Raw genomic sequence first — 18758 nt, 5'->3', positions numbered from 1 at the left:
ACACTCAGTGCTGACAGCTCAAACAGCTGACTTCCTCTAATTCCTCATTCTGCTGAGTGGAGCTGCAGTGAAAAGAAGCACTGTTGCCTGTCTCATCTGTTCTCCTCCCTGATTCAGGTTTGGAAACTTTGAAAACTTGTGAAAATAAATGAAAATATTCTTTAACTGTATAAAAAAGCTGATCTGATGTTGAAAAGTGGGTTATGTGAATTATTTATGGACAGAGAATTAACTTTGTATTGTTAGGCCGTGGTCCAATCGTCTTTTTGTTGATTTCAAAACAAGAGTCTGCTTCAGTTTAGGCTTCAGTTTGTTTAATTTGTTTTGAATATTGTTTCTGATCTTTCTGAAGTCTGAGATTCATCAATTGTCTGTTCAGCAATTTGGTCATTTAGGTCAGTTGACAGGTCATGTGCATTATGGTTCCTCTTTTTCATTTCTGACTGCGTCAGAAATATTTCAGTCAATTTATTCATCAAGAACATTTGAAAAGAGCACAGACTGACCAATGTACCAATGTGCACAATAAAAATAGCATGCAGCTTGTTATGATTTCAAACAAATGAAAACATAAAGAACACAGAATGTAGAGATAATAAATAAAGATAATGATACATTTAATAAATATGAGCAAACAGGCTGTGTATTCAGGGTTAAACCATTTTTCTTTTTTGTTTTTACCACACCTTTTCTTCTTTACTCTGTTTTTGCTCTTTGTTTCCTTGCTCTTCCCTCCTTCTACACTCCACATTTCAGTTTAGACTTCGTTCAACTATTTAGCTATTTTATTTTACATTTTCAGATTTTTTCACTTCTATTTTGACTTCTTCAGCTTCAGCATTTCAATGCATTTGCTGCAAGGAAATGCAACCTCTCTAGTTTCAAAATAAGAGTCTGCTTCAGTTTTTGCTTCAGTTCATTTTGTTTTAAATTTTGTTTTTCTGCTGTAACGCTTTGTTCTCAAGATTACTTCTAAAGCTTTCACTGTCACACGTGGAAGTTTTGAATATTATAAACACTTGGTCAGATGACAGACAGTGTCCAAGAGGCTAAGGTAGAACAGGTTTCTAAAGTCTGAGATACTATGTTTTTACATGCAGTTTAATGTCATGTAAACAGTTCATTTATTAGACATGGATAGAACATTTTCAACATAGAAAATTTTCAGCTTTTATATGGACCTCAAAAGGTGAAATCTTTCGACTGACCTTCCACAACTCCAGGGGATCCTCCTTTTTCCAACTGGGTACTGGTTTTATTTTGACAAAAAAATAAAATAAAATAAGATCAGACCTGTCCTGTGTCTCTGTTTGATATTTGTCAGAATGTGAAAACTTAAAGTAGAAACTAAAGACTGAAAATAGTTGAAGATGAAAATAAAGAAATATGATGATGCAAACAGAGGCTCGTTCGTTGAACTGTAACACTACTTTAACTTTGATGTCTCTAATAAATTATGGTGGTCATCATGGTGTGTTTCTGTAGAGTGTGGGGGCTGTGTTTGGGCTCCTCAGGTTCTGTTGGTGTCTCCAACAAGGTTTGTGTCAGTCCTGAATATCTGTGTCATGTTCCTGAGAGGAAGGAGAACTAATGTGTGTCCTGTGCTGTGAAGCTTGTTGTAATGAATGAACATGTTGTTGTGTTTGTGTGAAGGTGGGGGCTCTGCTATGGATCAGTGTGAGGACAGAGAGGAGGGAGCCCCTCCCTCTAAAACCCTCCCTCTGTGTGGGGACCAGGAGAGCCAGACCAGAGCTCAGAGGTGAGACCAGGATCTCTAACTGTCCATGACTCTTCTCCATGTCAGAGCTCAGCACTCACATTACTGTGTGTGTGTGTGTGTGTGTGTGTGTGTGTGTGTGTGTGTGTGTGTGTGTGTGTGTGTGTGTGTGTGTGTGTGTGTGTGTGTGTGTGTGTGTGTGTGTGTTAAAGCCCAGAAAAGCAACATGGACCAGAATCTCCTGGACCTGTTCCCAGTTGTGTGTCCTTAAAGAGTGATCAGACTAAGGGTTGGTCGATCAACTTCAAAGCAGTCCGTCAGTCTGATGGACCAAAGTAAAAATCTATCCCAGTGTTTTTATCAGAATTCAAACTTTAGAAAAGTTTGTGGAGAATTTCAGCAGAACTTAAACCTGGAAGATTTTCAGTGTTCATGTTTATTCACCAGTGTTTGTGATTCTGTCAGAGTCAAACACCAGAGACCAGACTCCCCTGGACCTGGACCCAGTTGTGTGTCCTTAAAGAGTGATGGATCAATAGGCATACTGGTTGATTTCAAATCTGCAGAGACTTTTGTTGATGAAAGGTGAGTCTTACAGAGGTAACTTCCTGTTGTTGTTTTAGAAACATTTGATCCTAACTGTGGTTGGTGTTTTCTCTGTGAAGGTGAACATGTTTCAGTCTTTGTCTTTCTATCAGGATCCAACAGCAGTAAACAGGACTGGAGGCAGAAAGACCTGGACTCAGCATGTCTCTTCATGTGTGTCCTGTGTTTGTAGGAGGATCCAGCAGATAGAGTCTATCACATGAACACTGTGTGTCACTCTGTTAGAAACACTCCATGATCTTCTGTTTGTTCCACAGAGTTCAGAGATCAGAGGCTCCCATTGGTCAGTCTGCCCAGCAGCATCACACACAGCTGGATGACTCCATGTTGATGGTGTGTAAATGTACAAACACAGCTCCTCCTGAGAATCAGAGCACACACTCACTCTGTTTGAGCTTTCTGAAGAGTTTCCTGATCACACTGCAAACATCATCCCTGCCTGAATTCTCTTCACACTCAGTGTTTGACTGATTGAATGAAGCCGCACATTTCTGAGCTGCTCACACTCACAGGTCAGAGGTCAGAGGTCATGCTGGATGCTGGACTCACACAGACTCAGACTTTGTCAGCAGAGAGCAGAGTTGACAAACTGAGTCCAGTTTGAGCTTTAAACAACACAAAGACTTTGCTTCATGTTAATGACAGCTGCTGCTTTCAGCTTCATTCTAAGAAACACATCAGCTCTAAAGTCACTGCAGACTTTTTCTGGATGAAAGCACACCAGGACATTTCTCCAACATCAGGTTCATTTCATAGAAACTTGGTTTCTAGAAGAAAGAGGCATCCACAGACGAAGAGGTGGAGCAGCTTTGTGATCCAGTCTCCATGCTGGACTCTGCAGACCAGCAGGCTTTCTGTCTGTCACACATGATCTGATCTGACCTTCTACAAGTTCAACCTGACATTTTCTTCTGTTCCAGCTGCTCCAGGAGAACATCATCAGCTTTGTAAAGAGAGAGCTGAAGAAGATCCAGAGAGCTCTGAGTCCAGATTACCCAGAATGCTTTGAGAGTCAGATGGAGGGTGAGGATGAAGAGCAGAGGAGGAGCAGAGAGGCGTTCCTGAAGATCACTCTGCACTTCCTGAGGAGAATGAAGCAGGAGGAGCTGGCTGACTGTCTGCAGAGCAGTAAGAGGATTTGAACACATTTAACATGATGGAAAGAGGAAATGGAGACAACATGGGAGAGGTTTACATTTCAAACTCTGCTCTGAATATGATGCTCACATTTCTATCACATCTATGAGCCGTGACAAACTGTTCACAACTGATGAGCTGAAGAGATTTCAGAGAGGAGCCAAATCAGACCTATCCTGATGTCCGAAAGTTAGGCTTGTAGGTCTCGAGACCAGTCTCGTCACGACCTTGACAGTCTTTGGTCTTGGTCTTGTCTTCGACTCTCACCTGGGGAAAGTTAAGTCCCATTTTGCACTGTAACTCCCTCTATTCCATGAGCTGAACCCTGTGTTTAGCATAAATCTATCTGTTGATCAGCAAAAGCAATATGATATACACAGCAAATCCACCAGCGTTAAGATTCCAGTGTTAAATTCTCGGTGTTTAACTCTACACTGGGGTTATACCATACTACTGTGGGAATTACTTTGCAGTGTTGATGAAAACTAACACCACACAATGTTACTTTAAACACTCCTCACTCATGGTGGTGTCACGTTCCATCCCAGAAACACAACAAAGTAAGATAAATGAAAGATAGTCTTATTTAACAAAGGGACAAAGCAAAGATTGTATGAATATAAACCAAAATCTTCCTCTCTCCAAACCAAACAAACCCAAAATACAAATCATTCCCAAACACATGGCATCTTCCCAGGATGAAGGGCAGAGAGAGTGTTGCTGCACTGAGCTGAGCATGTCTGCTCAGCCTGAGTGACCACACCCACACCCATCCAGGGGCCTGTGCTACGAAGCTGGATTAGCTCTTAGAGAGATAACTTCCTGGATAAGTTTGGGGTTTTCCGTACTACGAATGTGGATCTCTTTTCATCCAGACACGTTGCCCCGGTAACTGATGCTGAACGTCAAACCTGGTCTGGAGCAGGTTAAGTTCCAGGATAAGAGCTGACGGGGTGTTATAGACCGCCCGCTGACCAATCTGTTCTCTCGGGCGCGCATGAAAGACCGCTCAGTCACCAACTTGCTCAGCCGGAGTGAAGTCCTCCGGCGCGGGACTGCCCCCTGTATTTTTGGCCCAACATTTTTTCTTATGGGCTGTGAACAAACAATATCTTACTGATCATCATAACTGAGACATTGTCAGGGAAAAGTAGAAATGTGTGCAAATGGAATCTTTCATACTGACCACTTTGAAGGATGTTTTTATATCTTTATTTTTTATTTGTTCCCTCGTCCTTTTTTCCCCACTGCTATTGCATCTGCAATACAAACTTCCTGTAATGAGCGTTTTCCTTGGGATTTATAGGAAAGTGGAATCTTTCTGATTATGTGGTCAGATATGATGCTGATCACACACACACTGACTGACAACATGAATGAATAAGGACCTAACTGCCCGTGTCCTCACATGATGAGATAGATCTATTAATATCAGCTTTTAGGAAATTTACGCGTTCACAGAGTCGGCGATTTTTTGCCAGCACTCCCTCCGGCTTCTCGCAGCCGCAGTCGTGCTTCTGGCCTTAGTTAAATATTCTCTGTAACCAAACTTCAAAAAACTGCTCCTTTACTCTTAAGACAATGGTTTTAGTAGTGTCATTTTTCTTGTTTTGTAACCGTGAGTGAGGAGGGAACACAGTGGATATGAGTCCCTGCTGAACTTGAGCACACAGACTACTTGCACCCAATGCATCAGACTGATTGTCTGGGCTCCATGGCACAGGCTTGTTGTCTTTGCTCTTTGTGGCACAGACTGGCTGGCTGTGTGCTGCATGGCATATATGTGTGCTATACTGCATGGCCAGGCTGTTTGTGTGCTTCATGCCATGTTGTGCCTGTGCTCAACACAATGTGGGTTTCTGCTGTGCCTCAGCATGCACCAAACATTACAGTCTGTTATGTTAATTTAAAGTTCACTTAAAAGTCTCCACAATGACAAACAGAGCACAGACAGCCAGTCCATGTCATGTAGCACAGTCACCTGGTCTGTGCAATGTGCAGAGCACAGACAGTCAGCCTGTCAGATAGGCTCTTTGAGACTTAGGGTCTGTGCCCCTGTGCAGCCATTCAACGTTCAGCAGGGTCTCATATCCACTGTGTTCCCTCCTCACTCACGGTCACAAAATCCTGTCACAACATAAATTAATGTCCAACGGTAAAATGCACTTAAACAGTCAAAGTAATCCAACAAAACTTTTCTTTTTTAAAAAGCAAACCTTACTCAAATGTTTGATTGCAAACTACTCTGGGTTAACAGTGCAGAACAAAGAATGGTTCACTGTAAAAAACAAAAAAAATACTGAAACCGTGAGTGGGGGCGGCAGCATTAATGGCCTAGCTAGTGTTTCAAGGGTGTTTTGATGAAAAGGTCTGTTTCTTGTCATTTCATCTTATGGAATTGTTTAAGAGAAAGAAAACATTGATGTTGTTATCACTTCAGTCTGTTTTTGGGGTGTTTATCACACATGTATGTGTTAACACTCAGAAACTGCACACTTAGGCCCTCCTCACACGAGGACGGCCCCGTATCGTCTTGGCGTCGGCATCAAAACATGTATCGCTGTTTACACATCGTATTGTGCATAGGCTTGTGCATTTACACGACAACGCAAAACTGTCGTCGGATTGCCCGTCTGGTACTGCTTCGAGGCAGATTCCACGTCAACAAGTGCTCATGCACGCGTAACATGCTGCGTCTCTGCATGAGCACTTGTTGTTGCCGTAGCTGGTGTTGTTCATGCTCTCTGAGAAAATGTTGATATAATAGTCAAAGCAATATTTGTAGCTGCTGGAACAATATCAGAATCAGTCCGCCTGTCGCCATTGTTGTTGTTGTTGTGTGTGACAACGTGGGTTGGGGGGCGGGGAGTAGGAGGGGTGCTATGAGGTCACCGTCTTCTCCGGACTTATCTGTTTACACCAAGTACGGCATGAAGACGAATACGCAGATATCCACCTGCAGACCCCTTTTCAAAAACGATGCGGAGTCATGGACAAATGCGCGTCTCCGTGTGTCAGTATCACCGGATCGATAGTTTATTTTACTGGAGTTGTAGAAATTCGTACTTGTGTAAAGCCCACCTTAAACTCTAACTTTAATTAACTCTTTAACAAATCAATTTTAGGACACCAACAAGTTTTATCCGTCAACAAGTGGTTTAGTGGAATTTTCTTACTCCTATAGAGTTACTGATGAAAGACCAATGTACAACTTAGTGTCCATTTAACACCATTGTTGTGTTAATACTTTACCTTAGCCACATTTACATGGACCCAAATATTCCCCTTGCATTCGGTTTATTTGCTCAAATGGAAAGAATTTAACCTTTGTTTACACCTCATTCCAAAAGAAAAGTGCCAATCCAAATGGACATGTAATCGGTTTCACAGGGGTGGAATATTCCTTTCCCCAAACCAATTGAGGTATCATGTATCCACTCAAACGGAAAGTTGTTAGGGTACGTTCTTTCAGCGGATGCTCAGATATGACGCAACTAGAGACGTTCCTCAACTTTAAAAATGGCGGCGAGCTGTCAGCACTGGACTGCTGTGGAAAGCTTGTTTTTGATCCAAACTTTGAAGAAATGAACATAATTTCAAGACTGGACGGACGACAAACTCGCAATACGGAGTATTGCAACACCGTGATAAACAAACTGTCGTCCTCCAGCTTTGATAAATATCGAGATGTTAGCGTTTCTCTACGCATGCCCAATTGACTATTCTGTTCCATTATAGCGCTGCATGTAGACCAGAGATTGGAATATTCCTCTCCATGTATACTAGTGTTTTCTGAAAAGTCATTCGGAAAGACGAAAAACTCCTCATGTAACCGTGGCTATTGTGAGAGTTGACTGGTTGACATTGTCATGGTGTTAATTTAACACTTTTTCAGTGGTTCCCATATAAACACCAGAGTAGTGTTAAATTTAACACTAAGGGAGTTAAATTTACCCTCTCAAATTTGCAGTGTACACTGAATGGATGATGCATTATCACTGTAAATGCTAGAAATTAACACCCCCTAGTGTAATGTAACAACTTAGCTCAGTGTGAAAAAAACAACTTTTAGTTTGATTTGATAACATGGTGGGTGTTAGAATTTTAACACTACGCGAGAGTTAAAATTTAACACTTTCCAAAGAGTTAATTTAACTCTGAGTCAGTGAGGATTATATAAACTCTGGGAAAGTGTTAAATTTAACACTATGGGAGTTGAATTAACACTCAAGATTTTACAGTCCACATAAACTCTGGAGCAGTGTTAAATTTAATTCCCAGGGAGTTAAATTATGCCATTTCAAAGTCTAATATTACAATCTAATATTTATACTGTGCAGCTGAACCCCAGGCTAGTGCTTCGGTTCTTAAACTTAGGGACATTATGGTGTAATATTAACTCCAACTCTAGACTGTTTTTTTTTGTTTTGTTTTGTTTTGTTTTCTTGGCCTCTTTCTCGGTCTTGGTCTTGATTTGACTAGGTCTTGGTCTTGACTTGTTTTGTCTCGGTCTTTATCTTGGTCTCGGCTAAGGCGGTCTTGACTACAAGTCTACTAGAAGTCGAAACTCTTCAGACTGATTGTAGCTTCAGATCATTCATTACATTTCTGTTTTTCTTCTTTCAGGAACTGTTGTTCCAGAGTGCAGACGTAAAGTGAAGTCTGAGCTGAAGGAGAGGTTTCAGTGTGTGTTTGAGGGGATCTCTAAAGCAGGAAACTCAACCCTTCTGAACCAGATCTACACAGAGCTCTACATCACAGAGGGAGGGACTGGAGAGGTCAACGAGGAACATGAGGTCAGACAGATTGAAGCAGCATCCAGGACACCAGACAGAGCAGAAACAACCATCAGACAAGAAGACATCTTTAAAGGCCCACCTGGAAGACAGGAACCAATCAGAAGAGTGCTGACAAAGGGAGTGGCTGGCATCGGGAAAACAGTCTTAACACAGAAGTTCACTCTGGACTGGGCTGAAGACAAAACCAACCAGGACATCCAGTTCACATTTCCATTCACTTTCAGAGAGCTGAATGTGCTGAAGGAGAGAAAGTTCAGCTTGGTGGAACTGGTTCATCACTTCTTTCCTCAAACCAAAGAAGCAGGACTCTGCAGGTTTGAAGAGTTCCAGATCCTCTTCATCTTTGACGGTCTGGATGAGTGTCGACTTCCTCTGGACTTCCACAACAACCAGGTCCTGACTGATGGTACAGAGTCCACCTCAGTGGATGTGCTGCTGACAAACCTCATCAGGGGGGACCTTCTTCCCTCTGCTCGCCTCTGGATAACCACACGACCTGCAGCAGCCAATCAGATCCCTCCTGAGTGTGTTGACATGGTGACAGAGGTCAGAGGGTTCAGTGACCCTCAGAAGGAGGAGTACTTCAGGAAGAGATCCAGAGATGATGATCAGACCAGCACCATCATCTCCCACATCAAGACCTCCAGAAGCCTCCACATCATGTGCCACATCCCGGTCTTCTGCTGGATCACTGCTACAGTTCTGGAGGATGTGCTGAAGACCAGAGAGGGGGGACAGCTGCCCAGGACCCTGACTCAGATGTACATCCACTTCCTGCTGGTTCAGTCCAAACTGAAGAGCATCAAGTATGATGGAGGAGCTGAGACTGATCCTCTCTGGAGTCCAGAGAGCAGGATGTTGATCAAGTCTCTGGGAAAACTGGCTTTTGAGCAGCTGCAGAAAGGAAATCTGATCTTCTATGAATCAGACCTGACAGAGTGTGGCATCGACATCAGAGCAGCCTCGGTGTACTCAGGAGTGTTCACACAGATCTTTAGAGAGGAGAGAGGACTGTACCAGGACAAGGTGTTCTGCTTCATCCATCTGAGCGTTCAGGAGTTTCTGGCTGCTCTTCACGTCCATCTGACCTTCAACAATTCTGGACTCAACCTGATGGAAGAACAACAAACAGCATCATGGGGGTCTAAACTGTTCAGAGTCAAACCTAAACTGACACAGCTCCATCAGAGGGCTGTGGACAAGGCCTTACAGAGTCCAAACGGACACCTGGACTTGTTCCTGCGCTTCCTCCTGGGTCTCTCTCTGCAGACCAATCAGAGTCTCCTGAGAGGTCTGCTGACACAGACAGGAAGTGACTTGCAGACCAATCAAGAAACAATTGAGTTTATCAAGAAGAAGCTCAGTGAGGATGTGTCTGCAGAGAAAAGCATCAACCTGTTCCACTGTCTGAATGAACTGAATGATCGTTCTCTAGAGGAGCAGATCCAACAGTCCCTGAGATCAGGACGTCTCTCCACAGATCGACTGTCCCCTGCTCAGTGGTCAGCTCTGGCCTTCATCTTACTGTCCTCAGACAAAGATCTAGACCTGTTTGACCTGAAGGAGTACTCTGCTTCAGAGGAGGCTCTTCTGAGGCTGCTGCCAGTGATCAAAGCCTCCAACAAAGCTGTGTAGGTGGATCAATGACAGATTAAAAACATGTTGTTCATGACATATGAAACATTGAGTCTGTGCTAAACACTGATTCTTCTCCAGGCTGAGTGGATGTAAGCTGTCAGAGAGAAGCTGTGAAGCTCTGTCCTCAGTCCTCAGCTCACAGTCCTCCAGTCTGAGAGACCTGGACCTGAGTAACAACGACCTGCAGGATTCAGGAGTAGAGCTGCTGTCTGCTGGTCTGAAGAGTCCACAATGTAAACTGGAAACTCTCAGGTCAGGTTTTAGGTTATATTGATGAAAGTGGTCAAACTAGTACACCTTTTTCTCACTGTCTGATTTTATTCTCTAACCTCAGTCTGTCAGGATGTCTGATCACAGAGAGAGGCTGTGCTTCTCTGGCCTCAGCTCTGAGCTCCAACCCCTCCCACCTGAGAGAGCTGGACCTGAGCTACAATCATCCAGGAGACTCAGGAGTGAAGCTGCTGTCTGCTGGACTGGAGGATCCACTCTGCAGACTGGACTCACTGAGGTATAACCAGAAAACAAGACTGAATGTGCAACAGAAAACATTTTGCAACAAAAAGATCTGGTTTTGTTGAATCCTCCTCAGAGGACACTACATAATCATCTATCATTAGCTGATCGATCAGGTAAACTACAGCTGTCCTGTCTTCTTAAAGTGACATTAATACAGATCTGATGTCTGACAGTTATTATGGTTAGAAACAACTCTAAGCAAACGGAAGAAGCTCTCTGTCAACATTCAGTTCTGTTTAGGATTAGGGAATACAATTCCTTGGTTCGTTTGTTAACCTCAAATATAAGTAGGGAGTATCAGTACCCGAATGTGCAAGCATGATTGACATAACGTGGGATCCAATTTATTTTTTAACGTGAATAAGTTTCGGACGAAAAAAACGGACTCAGTGTGCAGGGGCCTGTACGCTGACCCTAGTTCTCATTTCTTCCTCACACACTGATAATAATATTCTGCTAGATCTACTTAAAAAGAAATAAGGCAGCTTTTAGCATAATTTGTTTATGTTGATCAAGTAAGATTGTACTGTGTTTGAACTACTTGCTGATTCCCTTACATAAAAAATGAAATACAAGTGAAGTCAACTTACTTTTCAAAGTAGATTAAGCAAAATTAAACTTTGTATATATTACTCAATTTTTTTAATGTGGTTAATATAATTAACAAATTACATTAAAACCATTAAAATCAACAGCTATTTTTTGCTGAATTAGCATGACCACAAAACTATTTCTACTATTTATTTCAGTTAGACTGACATACAGTTGGTGCTTGGTGGACAGTGAATCCTCATCAATTTCACTGAAAATACCGAATTAACAACATTGTTAACCTGTGAAATCTTCATTTTATTTTAATGTTTTCTCCAAAGTAATTGCAAATGTAGTGTTTTTTTCTGTTGTAATGTCATAGTTTGACAGTGAAAGAAGTGCCTAAATAATGAATAGCAAATACCCTGGTGTGAAACTTCCAGTGTTAGGCCAGTTCAGTTCTTAAGTTCTTGACTGAAACAATACAGAGAACATTTTTTTCTCTTCAACAATTCCACAGTATAAAATGTCAATGTTTAGGGGTGCAACCTAAACCGCCAGGCCATCTGCGCCCCTAAGACTTAATTCGATTTAAAAAAAAAAAAAAATAAAATAAAAAAAAAAGTTTTGTAGATTACTTAAACTATTTAAGTGGTTTGTACTGTTAGACATTAATTTGTGTGGTGGTGATGTTTTGTAACCGCGATTGAGGAGGGGTCACAGTGGATATGAGACACTGCTGAACACTGGGAGGTTTTGTGAGGGCATAGGCTGTCTGTGCTCTGCATAGCTTGGACTGTTGGTTAGTCCTCCCTGATACAGGCTGTAAGTCTGTGCTCAGCCCACGCCATGGTCTGGTTGTCTACGCTCTGTATGTGACACCCTATCAGCTAACTTGCCAGTATCACAACAGTAATTTGTCTGTTGATTCTATGCTGTGGAACACAGGGAGCCAGTCTGAACTGTGGAGCACAGACATTGTGTGGTATGCAGCACACAGACAGCCACTTTATGATGCATACAGGACTGCCAACTCGTGCCGTAGAGCACAGACAAGCAGTCAGATACATTGAGTACATATGACCTGTGCTCTTATGTTCAGCAGGGTCTCACATCCATAGCATTCCTTCCTCACTTACACCATAAAACAGCAAAAATGGCTCTATATGAAAAAGTTTCTTCTCCCCTTGTTGACTTCTGCCCACTCTATATCGTTTCTATCTTTAATCACAGCATGTCATGTCAAGAACAGAGATCTGTGTTTTTCTCTGCTCAAAACGAGGTGGACACTGGAGCCTAACTGTCGGACAGAAAAAAGACAGAAGAGCAGAAGAAAGATAAACAGGAGAGTGAAAGGACACGAGCTGAAGGCTAAAACATGGGTTAAACTGCTTGTGATAATGTTTATTTGTTCTGCTTGGTAAATGAACACTGCTGTAGCTGCGGTGGATGGTGAGAATCAAAAAGCAGATATTGATCCATATTTGTGGGTTTCCTGTAAACTTAAACATTAAGACATTCATGTCCACAGTGTTGATACAGTCTGTGAAGGTCTCTACTTCATGTGTTAGGATTTAGACCCCATACCTACACTGTGCTGGAAAATGAAAAGTGTTAAAACAACTCCCATAGCATTAAAATTAAACACTTTCCCTCAGTTTATCTAATTCTCATAGACCCAGAGTTAAATTTACACTTTGGGGAGTGTTAGTATTTTAACTCTCTCATAGTGTTAATATTCTTACACCCACAGTGTTATGCAATCACAAAAAGGTTTATTTTTTACACCAAGTTGTGTTTTTATGTTTTTGTTGTAACCATGAGTGAGGAGCGAACATAGTGGATACAAGACCCTGCTGAACATTACATTGCAAAGGGGCATAGGCCCTGCAGACTATAAAGGGGTAAATTTACCTATGTAATTTAAAATTTTTTTTTTAATATGGGAACCACAATGGTGTTAAATTGGCACTCAGTTGGTGTACATTGTTCTTCCATTGGTACCACTATGATCACACAACAGATTGAAGTGATACTGTGAAAATCTATTTTTCTCTTCAACAACTTACAGAAGAAATGTGAAAGGACACACACTGTAACACAAGGTACTCTATAAATGCAGTTCCCTCCTCACTCACGGTTCACTGCACATTTGAAATGGCATAATTTAACTCCCTGGGAGTTAAATTTAACACTGCTCTGGTGTTTATGGGGGAACCACTGAAAAAGTGTTCAATGAACACTTTTTAAAGTGTTAAAAGTTTAACACTTTGACAGTGTCAACCAGTCAACTCTCACAATGTAAAGTATTATCATCTAAATGGTGTTCAATGGACACTAAGTTGGTGTACATTGGTCTTTCATCAGTAACTCTATAGGAGTAAGAAAATTCGGTAGCACTTTAGATTATGGCCCGCGTCTTACAGTGAAGTTTCCTCAACTGTTGGGGTAACTCTCACACATGTACCTTGACATTTTGCGGTATCTATCGGGTAGTTACGCTCACGTCTTACAGTGTAAGTCCTGGAGTCTTACAGTGTAGTTTCCCGTGTCTTACCATGAACTTGTCAAAACAGTGTAACAACCCAAAAATTTGGGTCAGCTTGTTTTGAGTTGGATTTATACAAGGTGATTTGAAATGAATCAAAATACTAAGCACATGAGACTTAAAGCAGTGATGTTAGCCCAACATAAAACAGTTATAAAAAAAATAAAAATAAACAGGAAAAAAAAATATGTTACCAATTGAAACAATTTTTGGACCAACAGTTTGTTTTTACAGTCCAGTGTAGTTTAAGTCAATTCTTTTAGCACTGAAGTTGAACCTACTTCAACCTTTTATTTAGTTCATCATGACTCAGATCATTTGAGTGAAATCACTTCCTTCAGTTTTAAAATAGAGCAGTTCTTGCCAAAAACTTCAGTTTGACTGAATTTTGATTGAATTAAAAGTTAAAAAAAAATGGCCCACTCATAATTTTCGATGAAAGTCTAATGAGAAGTTTTGCTTACAAACAACATCTGAGTCAACAGTGCAGATTAAAAGACAGGTTACAGTAAAAAACACATGATTATTGCAACTATCAGTGAGAAGTGATTAAAGTAACACTGTGTGATGTTATTTTTCATCAACACTGCAAAGTAACTCCCACAGTAACTTTAACTTTATTTCATTTATATGGCACTTTTCATGCAGTTCAGCAACACTAAGTGCCTCGCAGAAGATAAAAACAAAACAAAAACAAAACAAAGCCAAACAGAAATAAAAAAACAAGAAAAAAGAAACAAAGGAATACCATAAAAACCACACATCTCCCACCTCCACAAATATATCCGCACACACAAACACACACACACCCTCACACATACATAGGCTGTCGCTGAGGAGACATGGCAGGGCACCAAGATCTGAGGTGAGGGAAAAGCTACCCTTGGGGGCCGCGCAGACCAGGAGGAGCCCTGAAGGTAGCGCCACCACAGGGACCACCCCAGCCCAGGCAGACAGGAGGCTCCACACCAAGGTGTAGAGCTCTCTAGCCACCAGGGTTGGAGCCATCCACAGGACAGCCCAATCAGTGGGCCAGAATCAGCTCCCGGTGTGGCAGGCCCCCAGGAGGAAACACTGGAAAATCGAGGGACTAAAATAGTAGAATGTGATCAAAGGTATAGAAGCTAAAACTGAGGGAATAAAGCAGTAAAGATTAAATAGATAATGAGAAGCAAAATAAGTCTGTGTCCTGACTAAAACATAAAACATTAATAAAACAGGATAAACTAAAAAAATACATAAATAAAGAAGTGGTAGTAGTATTGGTATGTTTAACACCAGCATAGAGTTAGATACCTCAACGCAACTCCAAGAATTAAACACTGAACTGGTTTAACACCAGCATGGAGTGAAATATCTCAAAACAACACCAAGAATTTAACACTGAACTGGTTTAACACTGGAATTTTAACACTGGTGGATTTGCTGTGGGCTGTCCGTGCTCTACATGGTACAGACCAGATTTCTGTGCTTTGTGACGTAGACTGTCAGTCTGTGCTCTGTTTGTCACTATAGAGCCTTTTCAGTAAACTTTGAATTATATTACCGAGACAGTATTGAGTGGAACACTTGAAGCCCATCGAGTGTGGAGCACATACATTGTGTGGCATGGAGCCCACCAGAAATTTTCTGTGTAGTGGCTAGATGCTGCTCCCTTGTAAGAGTTTAGGATTTTCCTCTCAACCTCCTCCATTCACAGATTGGCTACTATTTGTGATACAGATGAATCCATGGCATATTCATGTTCTTGTCTGGAGTGGTGCTATCTGAACTGGAAATAGGTAGAACTGAGGCAAATATCAAGGAGAGAACAGATGTGATCTGGGGTGAGATGTTCCTGACTTCCAGTAGAAAATCCCTCTGTGTTTAACTTCCAGTGTTAGGCCAGTTCAGAGCAAAGTGTTAAACTCTTGGTGTTGTTTTAAGGTATTTAACTGTATGCTGGGAGTTACTGTGCAGTGTTGATGGAAAATAACACCATGCAGTGTTACTTTGAACACTCCTCACTCATGGTTGCAATACTAATGTGTTTGACAATAACCTGTCCTTTGATCTGCACTGTTGAGCCAGAAGTTGTTTTTTTAACGAACCATCTCAGTAGAGTTCAAATAAAATTATGAGTGGGATGCTTATAACTATTTATTCAATCAAAATGAAACTGAACTTTTTGTCAAGAACTGCACTGTTTTAAAACTGAGGCAAGCAATGGTGTTCCACAATAAAGTTGATTCAAAATTAATTGAAAAGGATCCATAGTGACAAACAGCACAGACTGCCAGACCATGTCACAAAGCACAGACATCTGATCCATACCATGTGCAGGGCACAGACAGTTATGTCACATAGCGCATAGACAGCCTGTGTCCCCTAACCACACAATGTTCACAAGGGTCTTTTATCCACTGTGTTCCCTCCTCACTCATGGTGAAAACAGAAACAGAAACCACAACTTAGTATGACAAATACACCTTTTTGTGATAGAATAACACTGTGGGTGTTAGAATTTTAACACTATGAGAGAGTAACACTCCCCTAAGTGTAAATTTAACTCTTAGTCTGTAAGAATTATATAAACTGTGGGAAAGTGTTTAATTTAACACTTTGGGATTTGAATTAACACTTTTGATTTTGCAGTGCAGCTGATTGTTAAGGTAAAGTCCAGCTGTCCTTTCCCTCTTAAAGTTACATTAGTAAACATCTGATTTCTGACAGTTACCACATTTAGAGAGAATTCAGACTGAAGCAGCTTTTCTGTCAGCATCCAGAGTAAAGGTTGTGAATTCAGATACATGAAGACTCTGATAAATGTTGGCACCATGCGTCTCTGTAAAATGTTCTCTGATGTTTCATTTGTTGTTGTGAAAAATGTCCTCCTGTAACACACTCTGCTGTGTGTTGACTCCAGCATCACTTCACCTCTCTGATGGTTCAGTTCTCTACAGAAAAAGTCCCATCTGACTGATCATCCACTGATGTTGTTAGTGAACATGAAGAAGGCAGTTGTTACATGGTCAGAACATCAGAGTGATTGAAAACATGGAGAAACACACAGACCTGATCTCTAGGAGACAGTGTGCTCTGATAAAATGAATCTGATCAAAAATAATAGAAACTCATTTTTCCTCCTGACACATAAAAAGAGCAGACTACTTTAAAGAGACAGATCAAAGGGAGAGCAGGAGTTGTCCTTACTCATTTCAGAGAGGACATGAGAAGCAGAACATGGACTTTATGGATCCAAAGAGCAACAGGCAGCCTTTGCTTTTTGACTCTGTCTGTTCTTCTTTTCCTCCAGGATCTCCACACTGTCAGAAAAAGAGACAGAGTGATGGAGACAGTTGGTTCAGAGGAGTTTCAGCCTGTTTCTCTGTCACAGGGACAAACTGAGGATCATCGCTTCATGTTGAGCAGCAGTTAGGACTCATGTTGGACAGAAAATCACTCTGACTGTGTTTCTTCCTCCAGGGTGGACCATGGTGGACAGCAGAGGTTAAAACCTGGTGTAAAGAAGTGTAAGTGTGGAATCAGTTTGACTCCTGATGAGCAAACAGCAGACTGTCAGCTCACAAAGAATGAAGCCTTCAGGTGTGTCTGATGATAAACTGCTGCTGTGTCTTTTTCTCTCCATCAGATTTCTGTGAACTCACTCTGGACCCAAACACAACAAACGGATACCTCAGACTATCTGAAAACAACAGGAAGGTGACACGTATGGGAGAGGATCAGTCATATCCTGATCATCCAGACAGATTTGATCACTGTCCTCAGCTGCTGTGTAGAGATGGTCTGACTGGTCGCTGTTACTGGGAGGTCGAATGGAGAGAAAGGGTTCATATTTCAGTGAGTTACAGAGGAATCAGCAGGAAAGGAGACAGATATGACTGTTGGTTTGGATTTAATGATCAGTCCTGGAGTCTGTACTGCTCTGATGAAGGTTACTCTGTCTGGCACAATATCAGAGAAAGAATCCTCCCTCTGTCCTCGTCCTCTGACTATAACAGAGTAGCAGTGTATGTGGACTGTCCTGGTGGCACTCTGTCCTTCTACAAAGTCTCCTCTGACACACTGATCCACCTCCACACCTTCAGCACCACCTTCATTGGACCTCTCTATCCCGGGTTTGGGTTTGGGCTTAGGTCCTGGTCTCCTGATTCCTCAGCAAGTCTGTGTTGAGTGTAGGATGAAGAGTCTCCTCCTCTCCACACAAACACAAAAAGCTACTGAAGAACAGTTTACCCTCTGTACTAACACAAACTTAAGCTGATTCTTTGACTCTCTCTAACCTGACAGCAAATCCGCTGGTGTTAAAATTCCAGTGTTAAACCAGTTCAGCGTTAAATCCTTGGTGTTGTTTTGAAATATCTAACTCTATGCCTTTGTTAAACTATACTACTGTGGGAGTTACTTTGCAGTGTCGATGAAAAATAACACCACACAGTGTTACTTAAAACACTCCTTACTCATGGTTGCAATAATCGTGTTTTTACAATAACCTGTCTTTCCATCTGCACTGTTGACTCAGATGTTGCTTGTAAGTAAAAATTCTCAGTAGAGTTTCACAGAAAATCAGGAGTGGGCTTTTAATAATTTTTAATTCAATCAAAATTCAGTCAAACTGACGTTTTTGGCAAGAATTGCTCTATTTTAAAACTGAAGGAAGTGGTTTCACTCAAATGATCTGAGTCATGATGAACTAAATAAAAGGTTTAAGTAGGTTCAACTTCAGTGCTAAAAGAATTGACTTAATCAACACCGCACTGTAAAAACAAACTGTTTTTCCACCTTAAAAAATAAAAATTAAAAATGTTTCAATTGGTAACACATAGTTGTTTTTTTTTTTGTTTTTTTTTTTACAAATATCAGTTTTATTTTGGGCCAACATCATTGCTTCAACTCTTATACTCATACTTGCAGAATTGTTTCTCCTACTTGCAGTTTTTTTTTAAACTCGAGAAGAAAAAATGAAATCTTGAACAATAGATTTTTTTGTACTTGAAAGATTTTATTTTTGCGCCTCAAGGATATTTTCATTTAAGTGAAAATACATTTTTTCTGTAGTTGTGAAGCAAGATGTATTTGTTGGAAAGATGGTTTTTTTCATTAATAAAACTAAATACATTAGTTGTGAATTATGATTTGCATTTGCAAATCACACTGAGTTTATTTGTGAATCACTGGCCGCAAATAAAACACAGTTTTTTGTGTTTGTGAGGTTTTGGCAGTAATCGAAATCCATATTATCACTTCAGTCTGCTTTGCAGTTGTT

The 18758-nt window shown here is 41.1% G+C and overlaps 1 protein-coding gene across 1 annotated transcript; it reads left to right on the top strand.

The window, feature by feature from the left end:
* The first annotated feature begins 58 nt into the window (after window positions 1-58).
* On the top strand, window positions 59-17665 carry LOC141796177 (NLR family CARD domain-containing protein 3-like). The gene is made up of 11 exons (XM_074677152.1): window positions 59-117; window positions 1654-1759; window positions 1930-2052; window positions 2183-2302; window positions 2581-2656; window positions 3244-3451; window positions 8087-9890; window positions 9976-10149; window positions 10232-10405; window positions 16958-17004; window positions 17124-17665. Exons 2-11 carry the CDS (start codon window positions 1668-1670, stop codon window positions 17663-17665), a joined length of 3360 nt encoding a protein of 1119 aa, XP_074533253.1. The 5' UTR covers window positions 59-117; window positions 1654-1667.
* The last annotated feature ends 1093 nt before the right edge of the window (window positions 17666-18758 follow it).

The sequence above is a fragment of the Halichoeres trimaculatus genome, unplaced genomic scaffold (genome assembly GCF_033239565.1).
Source record: "Halichoeres trimaculatus isolate MK-OKI-2021-1 unplaced genomic scaffold, fHalTri1.1 fHalTri1_scaffold_10, whole genome shotgun sequence".
NCBI lineage: Eukaryota > Metazoa > Chordata > Actinopteri > Labriformes > Labridae > Halichoeres > Halichoeres trimaculatus.
Note: the sequence above shows the minus strand (reverse complement) of the source record. Positions and strands in the feature narration are given on the sequence as shown.

Bases quoted from the DNA above. Each gene is read 5' to 3' on its own strand.
- LOC141796177 (XM_074677152.1), top strand. From the start codon at position 1,668: ATGGATCAGTGTGAGGACAGAGAGGAGGGAGCCCCTCCCTCTAAAACC. The intron at 2,053-2,182 runs GTAAAAATCTAT...TGATTCTGTCAG, and splicing joins CGTCAGTCTGATGGACCAAA to AGTCAAACACCAGAGACCAG. The intron at 2,303-2,580 runs GTGAGTCTTACA...TTTGTTCCACAG, and splicing joins GAGACTTTTGTTGATGAAAG to AGTTCAGAGATCAGAGGCTC.